This window comes from Gracilinanus agilis, chromosome 6 (genome assembly GCF_016433145.1).
Source record: "Gracilinanus agilis isolate LMUSP501 chromosome 6, AgileGrace, whole genome shotgun sequence".
NCBI classification, from domain to species: domain Eukaryota; kingdom Metazoa; phylum Chordata; class Mammalia; order Didelphimorphia; family Didelphidae; genus Gracilinanus; species Gracilinanus agilis.
The window spans coordinates 126671718-126684054 of NC_058135.1; the positions used below are offsets into that span (position 1 = coordinate 126671718).

Genomic DNA, 12337 nt, shown 5'->3' on the forward strand with positions numbered 1-12337 from the left:
TGGATGTAACGGAACATTCATGTGTGGGCAATTAGCAGGATTAGACCTGAACTTCAGAAGAAAATATATATTTTGGCGACTGTGTATATAGGGTGGAAAAGTTCTTGAAAGAATCAATTTGGGGAAAGTGTTCAAAAGAGGAAAATAATTCATTTAATGGAGAAGTAAATTGATTATAAAGTGTGAAGCATAAGGTATAGAAAGTCAGAATTGGGAAATTGGCGGGGTTTTTGCCCTCCTCGCCACTCACTGATTTCTGCTCTTACCACAAAGCTTTCTCTCCTTTAATCCTCAGCAAAGGAATTCCAGTAAGTAAGAGGTGTTAAAATATGTTGCTGTAGTTTACAACTGTCATCTGTAATGTTTTATTTAGCTGTATCTTTTTCCATTGCTCCCTCTGCAGCATGGAGCACCATATGCCATTGTCCCTGTCAGGAAGCAAAGGTTCCCTGGTCTGTGCCTTTGCCTGTGTTTGTGCCACAGAGGAACTGCAGTCCAGTGCCATCTTTTATTGATAGGGCCAGCAAAGGAGGAATCTAATGAAATTATCAAAGCTTTGAATTAATTATGAACTTGAATAGGAGAGCTAAGCTCTCTGGAGCCAGGGATCTCATTACCCATTCACTCTCATTGCATCCTCTTATGGAGCAGAAGGCTGGTTCAGATACAGCTCTTAGCTTGGCTTTGGACTTTATTCAAACTTGCTAAATTGACATCCTCTTCTTATTGCAGTGTGGCTGAAAATGTCTATGATGATTAATTTAATTCTGCTCGGGAGCTCCAGGACATGTCAATACCAGGCTTTCTCCCCTCACCCTTGTCCTTTCCTTTTTTCCCCCCCCATATGGGTTTCTTGTTTTTTCCTCTTTTCTATCATCAAATTGGATACCACACAAGTTTCTATCCATTTGGGGAACTGGGAGAAGCATTCAAGATTCAGGTGTAGCTTCATGGAACATAATGATTGATTTAAAGTTAAGAGCTATCTTCCTCCACCATGTGTTCCCTGGATACTTAGGTAAGCATGATAGCTTCTAAAGTCATTCATTGCCAGTTGTTTCTTTTCTGAATTACAAAGACTACTTTGACTGACGTCTTGCATGGATGTTGCTACTTTTGAATGAACTGTGCTGCAGATAACTTGTTAAATGCTTGGGCGTTAGCAGCCTTCCCTGCTCTATGGCATGTATGGTTCATGTCAACAGCAGAGCCTACCTTGGGTTTTGGCAACTCTTCACTGATGTGTGGAATGTATGGCTCATGTCAGCATGAGAATGCACTGTGTAGTTGATGGCTTAGAGTTCCTGGTGCCCACAGAACAGGCGTGATAGGAACTTGCCGAGGGTGGCACTGCAGCCGTGTGTGGATCAGTCAGAAATCTAAATTGCTGTTTTCCTGGACGAATAAATCAGCCTCTTGATTGCTCTGTGTCCAGTAGCAGAATCAATAACAACCAGGTTTCTATTCACATATTGGGGATGATTCTTTGGGTACCTGTCATAAGTTTATAACGAGTGGCAGGCCTTTTCTGCTTGCTTTTGAGACCCATTATTTATGAGTTCCTAAGCTGCAACTCATCTGTCTTTGTAAACTACAGGCCACTGGCAATTTTTTGTTAGCAGTGGCGAACTTTGCCTAATGGTATATGTGGTTCAGTGTGTGGGATCAGGAGTGTAGGGAGGGAAGGAGGGAGGGAGAGTAGCATTCTTTGCTTGTACTGTGACTGTTTACTTTAGTGAATTTTCCTCTCTTTTTTCTTCTCTGTAGGCAGCAGCTATATTTAACTCAGCCTTTGGAAGTTTTTTGGTGAGTAATGCAATGTTAAATCTCTCTCTCTGAAATGACTTTTGGGTGGTTGGTGGAGGTCCGTTATTTGGAAGGCTTGGTGAAAGCTGGAAACATTCTTCAGTTCTCTTAAATGTTCCTGTTCCATTCTTCTCATCATGATCTGAATAAAATTATTTACTAAATAAGGGCAATCGATCTTCTACAGTATACTTTATATGCTTAAGTTTAATATACCATTGAATGGGTTAAAGGAATCAAGGATAACCCATTTCTCTATAGAAGTGCTGTCAATATATTGATTGTTTAATGAGGTCTATTAGATTACTATTATTTTCTATCAAGGGGCCAAGGATTTTGAAGAGGAAACATGACCCAGCTGGTCAGAAAGGAGATGCTAATTTACTTGGTGGCATGTCATTTATTTTGCATGTTTCACTGTCACTGGAATATATCCTGGGTACTTCTGAGAAACATAAGGGAAAGGGGGGAAAATTAAGGGAGATCAGGAAAAAAACGTAAACGTCAATAATTTGCAAAGGTCAGAGAAATCTTATTTTTTAGGCATGCATCCCTCAGCTGAGGGGGGGGGAAGCTAAGCTTCTATACAGTTAGAATTTTATTTTTTATAAAAATATAGATTTATAGACTATTTCTTTTTATAATCCTTTTCCAACTCAATGATTTGGCCATGTTTTGAGTTTTTTGAAAGAACTTTATGAAAGGTTGTAAAGGCTACTTGAGTTTTTTAGGGTTGTTAATGAAATGTTTTGATTTAAATCCTTGAATTTAGGTGAAATGCATCAAGATAAATTAAAATACTATTCATTGTGTGTATTTCTCATTTATGTCTTTCAAGTAGCTAGATCAGGCTGATTTATACATAAGCAAAAAGAAAATCAATGATACATAAATTAGCTTGAGAATAGGTAGAACTATCCAAAATTTAAATTCATTGTATATCATTATCCATTGTAAATCAAATCTCTCATCAATACATTTGCTGTTATTAAATTAGTCTCACACTGAGTGTTAATTAAGTAGGTGTGTTAAGAATTTGTTGGCATATACTTTAATTAATAAATATATGTGTATATATATGACATGTATATATTTAATATTATTTTTAAAAGTAATGCTATATCTTCCTGGGATTTCCTTTTTTGTCAAGTTTTAAAGATTTTATTATGTATGCTATTAAATTGATACTGATTCCTGATTATTTCTAGCCTCAGTAATTGTTTATTGAGGTAATTTCTTTCACTTGTTTATATTTTATTTTCTGTAGAGTGATTTGTTCCTTTTATGGCATGTTACCTCAGTATAAATTTATTTGAGTCACTATTCTTCATTGGTGGAAGGAGTTTCCATGTCATGTGATCCCTTTATATACAACTCCTTCTCTTCCTTGCTGTCTTGTCTTCTCCCTTACACTTATAAGCATGAAATTGCAGATCTCTACCAAAAGAAGAAAAAAAGAAAAAGAAAATTTATCAAAAAGATAGTCCTTTGTACACCGTTTTGTAGGAGCCATGTGGAGGAATAAAAGAGTGCTAGACTTGGTGTCAGGTTGTTGACCCAGCTTCCAAACCTACCTCTGTCACTTGCCAATTGTAAGACCTTGGTCAAGTCAAGGCCATCTTGACAAACTTCTTTTTCCTTCGCTGAGATATGGGCATCCTGAAACCTGTAGCCTTTCCATCATTAGGTTGTTGCCAGCATCAAGTGAGATACTCTGTAGCTCCCTGGTAACCTTAAAATGCTATGTAATTAAATATCCATTATCCCTACTTACAAGAATAACGACTTCAAGTTACCATCTAGTTGGAGGTCTGTTTGTCACCAGTGAGGTAGTCATGCATCTCTCAGCTTGGTCTCACTTTTAAAGATATTGAGCTTTTCGTTTTCATTGTGACTCTGGGATGGAGGTAGTTATTTATTTCTGCCATGAAGAAGTTCTCCCCTCTCTGAATAGGTAGGCACTCTGGTATGATGCTCTAGTTTGGGTGAGTACTGACTATCGTTCCTTCTATCAGCTCCAGGATTTAGGAGGAGAGGAAGAGCAGGGCCTTGAGCTGAATGGAATTTAGATGGCGAGGGATCCAAAGAGAGGATCCTGGAAACAAGGAGAATGTCATGACTAAAGCAAAGAAGGTTTATACTTTCTTGCCACCTTCTTTTCCTGCCCCAAACATGAATTATCAGAGATGGGCAGGAGGGTTTTTATTAGGATAATGGAAGTTGTGGGGATGAGAGGAGAGAGGATTGTCAGGGCTGCGTGGGGGCAGCTATTCTGCTTCTTTTTCCCAGTCTGCCCCTGCCCCATCTCCTGTCCTCAGCTCTGACCAGGCCTCACGTACCTTCCAGCTCTCTGAATTACCAAATAGTTCTTAGACCTTGCCCAAGACTATGTCAGTAACAACCACTCAGCCCAAATCACAGCCTAGAACCTAAGCTTTAATAGATTTTGACTTCATAATCTCCAAACAAGAATCATTTCTTCAACAACTCTGAGGGTTCATTTTATAGAGGGAAAATACTCAGTTGTATTTATTCCTTTGTTGTTGTTGAGCGGTGATCCCATGGACAGAAATTTTCTTGGCAGACACTAGAGTGATTTGCCATTTCCTTTTTCAGTTCTCATTTTACATATGAGGAACTGAGTCAAACAGGAGTTGAGTGACTTGCCCATGTCCCACAGCTAGTAAGTCTGAGGCTGGATTTGAACTCAGAACTTCTGAGTCAAAGCCTGGCGCTGTGTCCACTGCAGTGTATTTATAGCGAATAAAAGGCTGGCCTCGGAATCTGGTAGACTCGGGTTCAAGTCCTTACTCTAACAGTATACTGATTCTGTGTCCTGATGGGGTGGGTAATTTAAACCTCACACTGTGCCCAGGCAACTGCCTAAGACTCTAAGTGACACATGAGTTGTCAGTCTCCATCAGTGGAGGAAGTTTCCCACCCTGAAAAAATCACACGTCTGAACCCCCTTGCCCTAAACCCCTTTCCCTGCATCCTACATTATCATAAGTGAGGATTAGACTGAGCTAGTGTGGAAAAGGAGCAAGTGACTTGAGCCCAGGTTTTTTGTCTCTGTCATGGGTTTTCTGTGGGATCTTAGGCAAGGCTCCTGACAGTTTTACTAAGGATTTCCTATGTCCCTGGCACTGAGAAACTGTCCCTACCTTTAGGAAGCTTTCATTTTCCTAGGGTGGTTGGAGACAGGAATATAACATAAATACAAATAAGTAAATGCCCTCTAATTTTCAGAGGATAAGCCTTAATTTCCTTATTTGTAAAATGAAGGCATTAGACTAGCTGCTCTCCGAGGGCCCTCTTGCTGTGCTCTAATATTCTGTATTCAACCATTTGATAGTTCAGTGTTCCATGTTCTAACATTCTCTGCTTTACCATTCTATATTCCAAGATTCCTTTTAGCTTTAAAATTCCATAATTCAGTATTCCATGTTCTAATACTCTATCATCCTATGCCCAAATGCTTTAGAGTTCAGCTTTTCATTTCTAATGTTCTCTGATTCACTTTTCTGTTTTCCAAGATTCCTTCTAGCTCTAAAATTCCATAATTTTATGATTTATTATTAGGAAAGAGCAATCTTCAGGGATTAATGTACATGCATCTATAAATAATTTTAGAATTCCTCATTGCATTTTAAATTTTAAATCAAATGTATTGATAAGGTGAGTTGTTTGTTTTGAAAGGGAAGAAAACTTTTCCAATAATTCTTTCAGGTTTTCAGGTAGCTGGGTGTACCAGATAGCAACATTGTCCATGTTTATAGGGAGCTTTATAACATCCCAAGCCTAATTAAAACACAGTGTTTTAAAGAACTAATTGTTGCAGAAAACTGTTTTTATGTAGCTGGGCTGGTAATAACTAATGATAGATGAATTCAATTTACATAAATTTCAGACCAGGAGAATATTTTAGAATCATGCCATGGAGGATTGCTTTAAGTTAAGAAGTTAATGTCATTATCTCCTCCTCTCATTTAAAGAGTTCGCTTTACAATAATTGTAGAGCATAATAAGCGATTTGAGATTTCCCACTTGATGAGGTTTTAATAAAATCTGATAGCATTTTGGTAATTCTGGGTGGTTGGTGAGCAGCGTTTTTGCTATTATGAAATGCCCTCATGATGGAAGGGCTGAGCAGAAGGCCAAGTTCAGCAGGCTTGCCTGCTTTCTCATCCATGTATGAAGCAAGGGGCATTTTTCAAGTGGTGATTCTCTGGGGAATTGGATTAGGGATTCCAGATGCCTTTGTTTAATTTCAGAAGCTTGTGCCATGCTTGAGAAGAATTAGCCATTTACCAAAGCCACATTTTGATTGTGTGATTTGGTCAAACCCCAGCTTCAGGTTTTGGAGAAGTAATTTCTCTCCCTGCCCTCCCCTCTCACCCCCAGATATTTTCATCTAAAAGGTAAGAAAAGAAATAGCCATGTTGGGCATGTGAGTCTTGTGGTCTAATGAAGTTCCACCACATTCCAGCAGTTGGTTGTAGGTTGGTGGAAGAAGGACCTATTGAGCCATCCACCCATGGCCAAGCATTTCCAGCCATGTGAGATGAACTGCGTTTGGGTTCTGGACACTTACTATCAAGAGTTGATCTTTGAGGATTTTATTTGCAGTGTAGAGCTGACCCCAAATCCTTGAAGGTCTGGGTCTAGACACATACTGGCTGCATAACCCTTGGCAAGGCAACTCTCTAAGACTAAGATGCAGAAAGGGCGTCCAGCCTACGTTGGCAGAGAGTCCCCTCACCTGGGAGTTTTCTGTCCCAGTGAAATCCTAGGAGCAGGCCCTGCCAGCTTGATAAAATTTCTGAGTCTGGAATAGGAAGACCTGAATTCTGATCTGGCCACAGATACTTACTAGATGTATGAACCTGGGTAAGTCACTCAACCCTGTTTGCCTCAGATTTCACAACTATAAAAATGAGGATAATAATAGCACTTACCTTGCAGGGTTGTCATGATAATCAAATGAGATAATATTTGTAAAATGGCTAGTATAGTGCTTGGCATGTAGTGGGTGTTAAAATATAAATCCCCACTCTCTATTTCCAGATGCTTCCCTTTCATTTTGAGAAGAAGACTGGGGGAGAGAGGAGAAGTGGGATTTCCTTCTTTTTTGCACAGTGCCTCTTGTCCCCATATTGTTCTCCTTTTATTTAGTGGATGTTGCTGCTTCCAGAAACTCATTTAAGAAGATTGTTAGAGAATAAAATTAAACTAAAAAAATCTCTTTGGCTCTGGAGGACTAAAAGAATGATATAGCCATCCTTCACTGTTTAACCAAAATCAGCTACCTTCCTTGGCCTCTGGCCTTAGCCCAGATTCTTTCCTGTTTCATTTTTAAAATCTAAACAAAACATAGTATATTGCTTGCCTTCACATTGGGTGGGGGGAGGGCCTGAAGGAAGAGAATTCAGACTTCAATTTTTTTTAAATAATGTTAAAAATAAGTAATTTTAAAAATGGAAACAAAAAATCCACACTTATTTTCATAACTATCACTTTCCTATGCTTACTATCACTCTTATCAACCCCCCCTTCACCTCCCTCCTTTGGAAGAAAAGAATGCAGTATAGAATACAAAACACCACATTGTTGACAGCATGCCTCATTCCACACCTAAATTCTGTCCTTCTCTGCCAAGAGAATTAATCATCAGTCTTTTTACTCCTTGGCTGAGAATGGAGGATTGTTGACTTCTCAAACAATGCAAGAATCTCCAAGATTATTGATTGTTGGAAAGGATGATTGTGTACTAGGGCCTGGATCCTTGAATACCTTTTGATTTCTCTGAAGTAGGGATATGATCTTACTTGGTTTGTGTTTATTCAATATTCCCTTTTCATTCAATGTCTAAAATTGTTCTGGTAGTTTTTACTTTAATACTAAGAGCCAAATAATCCACTTTTTGTCCTAGATTCCTCCAAGTGTATGGAATTTGTTTTGCTTCTACTCCATAAATAGACCATTTTTTCAGTTCAGTTGTGTTCATTTAAAAAAAAAAACATTTGATCCTTGTTTGTATTTTAATATCACTCTTATTTCTGGAAATACTCCCTTCCTTTCCTTCCACTTTTACCTCTCTATCTCTCCCACCAAATCCACCCTTTTCTTATAACATTCAATACAGGACACATTATTTCCCCCTCTATCTGGGGATAGTAGGAGGGGCAGTAAGTTTCCTTATTTGCTCTCTGGGATCATTTTACTGGTTTTTAGTTACTCAGTGTTTTTCTTCCTTATAGTAATCACTTTACTTATGCTGTGGTTATTTTGTATATTGTTATTCTGGTTCTGCTTATTTTTGTTGTGTGTTAATTCTACAAGTCTTTTATTATAGGGATAATTAATTCCTACATGTCTTCTGAGATTGCTCTGAATTTCTCTTATTAATCATTTATTAATTTCCAAAATTATTTCATTGCATGGATATGTTATAGGGCTTTATTTTTAGCCTTTTTCAATCAATGAATACCCACTTTGTATCTCTTTTTTTTTCTTGATACCACAAGGAGTGCTTTCATGAATATTTTGGTATATATTGAACCTTCATTCCTATCCTTGACTTTAATGAATTTTATTCCCAGTAGTGAGACCACTTGGTTGAAGAATCCGAACAGTTTAGTCACTTTTCCTTCATAATTTCAAATTGATATCCTTACCAGTTGGCAAAAAATGGAAACAAATAGGAACAGTCAAAATTGGAGAGATTGTAGGAAGGCAGGCATATTAATTCACTGTTAGAAGAACTTTGAATTGGTATTGGTTCATCTTTCTAGGATATTAATATGTAATTATGAAAGGAAAGCAGATAAACTTTTTATACCATTTTAGATGTGGAAAAGAATGAACTAAACCCAAAGAATAAGAAATGTCTTCTTCTACCATGGTTTCAGAGAGCCCAAGAGAATTGGGAAGGCTATGGCTCATAGTGTAGGGACCAGTTTTAAAGATCTATTTTCACTAACCATTAGGGAACTGGTTTTAAGGATAGTAGAAAGGATGCTAGATGGACAGAGAGGAAACTTGAATTTAAATCCCAGCTTATATTATTTCCATCTGTGTGACCTTTGAGGAAGCCACTTTAATTCTTTGAATCTTTGTTTCCCCACATGTAAAATGAGGGTAATGCCCTCTTTCCTATCTCACAGGATTTTTTTGAATAAAGTATTTTGTCCATCTTTAAAGTGCTAGAGAACTAAGTAAACTTAGCAGGCTAATGGGAAAACTCCCTGAGATGTTGTCCACTGTGTTTGAACTAGGATGAAAATCTTCGCACTTAGTTCAGTGCCTTACATACACAGTGGGCACTTACTAAATTTACTTAGTATGGTAAACATAGCAGGATAACAGGGCATCTTGCTGAGGCATCATGCTCTGTCTTTAAACTGGGAGGCAAAAATTCATACATAGCACTCTACACACAGTAGGTACTTAATAAGTATTTCCTCTTGGAAAATATAAGTAGGTCAATAATAGCATAACATTAAAGCCACAACTGGAACACTAGCATCAAATCAAAGCAGCAGATAATTTGTTGAACACCTATTAGTGTAGCAACTTGATGGGAAAGGTATAATGACCCTGAATATGTCTAGAAGATTTGGATTCAAATTTTGCCTCTGACTTTTAGTAGCTTTGTAACCAGGGACACATGATTTAACCTCTTTGAGCCTTATTATCCTTATTTGTAAAATGGGGATAGTTTAACACCTGTCTTGCAAAGTTATTGTGAGAATCAAATGAGAAGGTAGGTAGATAGGGAAAGCACTATATAATGGATAGCAGTATATAGTGCAATTTATTATTGTGAAGGTTATTACTCTATTATCATGTCCCAGGCCTCATGCGGGAAACTATGACACCTAAGATGTGGCCCCCATTCTCACTCTCACCTAGCTTGTAATCTAGTTGATAGAGCATGACATTAATATGTAGTAAGTTAGACCATGACAGAAGTTTGAAATACCCTCTCAGTATCTTCCATATCAGGAGTTTTGGAGTTTTCATTTATCTGTCTATCTGTCTGTCTATCTATCTATCTATCTATCTATCTATCTATCTATCTATCTATCTATCTATATCTACCTGCCTATCTATCTGCCTATCTATCTATCTATCTATCTATCTATCTATCTATCTATCTATCTATCTATCTATAAAGGAGTTCTAACCTGGCATTTCAGTCCATGAATTTGCCTGGAGGGAAAATCCATTTTAATTTTGGTTAGCCTGTAACAGAAATGTAGTATTTCCTTCACTTATAAACATAAAGGGGTAGACTTCCCTGGACTTCCAAAGGAGTCTAGGACACTGAAAAGGTTCAGAACCCCAGCTCTGGGTGATTTCTCACTCTTCTCCTGTAAGGATTAGGAAAAACCTTTGGGAGGCATGCTGTCTGAATGGGGGAGGTGGGACGAGGAGATCCCTGAGATCCAACAGCAACCCAGGCCTCAGTAAACCTCTCTTTGTATAACCTGTACTTGCCTTCCCAAGTCAACAAGCCTGCGTGCCTATGTGCTTACACATCCAACCATATTTTTAGCACAGACATACTGTGGTGACTGCATTGTTGATTTGTTTCTCCTACAAGGTTTTATCTATAATAGTCATTCTAAATATAAAAGGGCCTTTGTTGCTCAATAAAAATGTACAGAATCCGTACCTCTTGCATTTTAGCCCCATAATGCCTTATACAATTGACAGGACTTCTGCAGCAAGTAAATGCATTAGTCACAGTGTCCATTTTTCTTGCAAATTTGTGACATAGATTTAATTATGGGAATGACCAGCAACTTACAAATCTAATTTTAGGAGAGGCTGAGCCAACTTTTTTTTTATTTTAATAATGATGGATTTTTTAAAGCAATGATTTCATTACTATTTAAAGAAATCCAGTGGTGTAGAACTAGCCAATTGACTGAAGTTATTTTATTACCCTTTAACAAATGCCATGTTCCTTTATCTTTTTTTTTAGATGAATTTTTTAAATGTTGTCATCCCCAAACTGTGAACATTTCTGCCTATATACACTAGGCTAAGACAAACACAGACAAGCAAATAAATCAATAAATATCTTGAAGAAGACCTGGTTTCCTCCAAATTATACCTCCAAAGCCTCTTCTACATGTAGCTTTTTTGATCTTTCCCCAGTTAATACTCTTTCTCTCTTAAAATTACTTTTATCATTTGATATTTACTTTATATTTTCTTGTGAGTAAATACTGTATCCTCCTCTCTCCCCCCATGATAGAATATAAGCTCTTTGAGGGCAGGAATTGTTTCATTTTTGCTTTTGTATCCCCAACACTTAACATGGTTATCTTCTATGTACATAGCAGGTGGGGAATAAATATTTGTGGAATTAAACTGAATGGAATAAATAAATATGAAGACTTTTTTGTCAGGTATTTATAATTTGGTGACATGTCATGGGGGAGAAAACTGGACTAGAAACTAGGGAGACCTGGGTTCAGCTTCTGCCTCTGATGAGAACTCTCTTTATGACCCCCTCGGGCAAGTCACTTAGCCTTCTAATAGTGCTTTAGGCAACTTGCCAAGATTTTAAATTATAGAGATGGTATTGAGCCGTGTTAGTAGAGGAAATTTCCATTTTGGAGTGGTCCCATATTCCATGGAATCACAGGTCTAGACTATCCAAATCCCTGTTTATAATAAGTTTCCTGAAACACATGACCACTATCATTGGTTAGAAATTTAATTTAAATTTCACAAGTTTGAGTGTTACCTACTAAAATAATGACTAGTTGACTACACTGAACGTAATGGGGACTCAATCATTTCTTTATAATTAATGTGTTTATAGCATTTCTCATTTCTTGTTTTTATTACATAAATACGATTTTCCTAAAATTGGTATGTTACAAAAATTTCCCTCTTTTCCTATACATCAGCTATACCAGTTCTTATAGATGGGTCCTTGATTCTGATGTTCAATTTTTGGTTCTTAGAAGTCATCCTCATCATGATCTACATTTGGAAACCACTGTAACTCCAAAAAGGATCTAGGCACATAGAGAAATCAAGAGGTAAAGCCCCATGATTCCTACAAGATGGAGATTCCTTTGGGTGTGGAGGAATATATCCAGGCACACACATATATACATATACATACATAGATCTGTGTGTGTATCTATGTATGTAGATTTAAACTGTGACCTTTTAACACTCCCCTGGATTCCTTCCATGGTGCCTGACTCTCCCTCTGCATTTTACAGTGAGCCAAGCTGGGAAGCTTAAAATCCATCACTGGACTCAGGCCTTTGAGGAAACAATTATCCCTTCTAAGAAACTTTGCTCTTGTGTTTTTGAGAAAAGTCAGGATGCAGTTTGCTCTGTTGACAGTGACAAATGGTTGACAGTCACAAATGCCTTATTGGGCTCTGCCTAGCACGGTTCATTCATTCTGGTTCTTGCTACCTTTTGTTCTCAGTGAATCAAATGCATCCATTTAAAGCCTAAAACTTCAATCAGCAGAAGGACCTGTCATCTTGAA

At 37.7% G+C, this 12337-nt stretch overlaps 1 protein-coding gene across 4 annotated transcripts in view; it reads left to right on the plus strand.

Annotated features, from left to right (window-relative positions):
- The window catches only part of SLC10A7 (solute carrier family 10 member 7), a 323901-nt gene that overhangs the window by 108390 nt on the left and 203174 nt on the right, over window positions 1-12337 (plus strand). For 3 of the 4 annotated variants that reach the window (XM_044681402.1, XM_044681405.1, XM_044681404.1), the window contains exon 5: window positions 1768-1806. The exons of the other annotated variant lie outside the window; for it this stretch is intronic. In XM_044681402.1, coding sequence (XP_044537337.1) covers window positions 1768-1806 — 39 coding nt within the window. The remainder of the gene's footprint in view (window positions 1-1767; window positions 1807-12337) is intronic. 4 annotated transcript variants of the gene reach the window in all.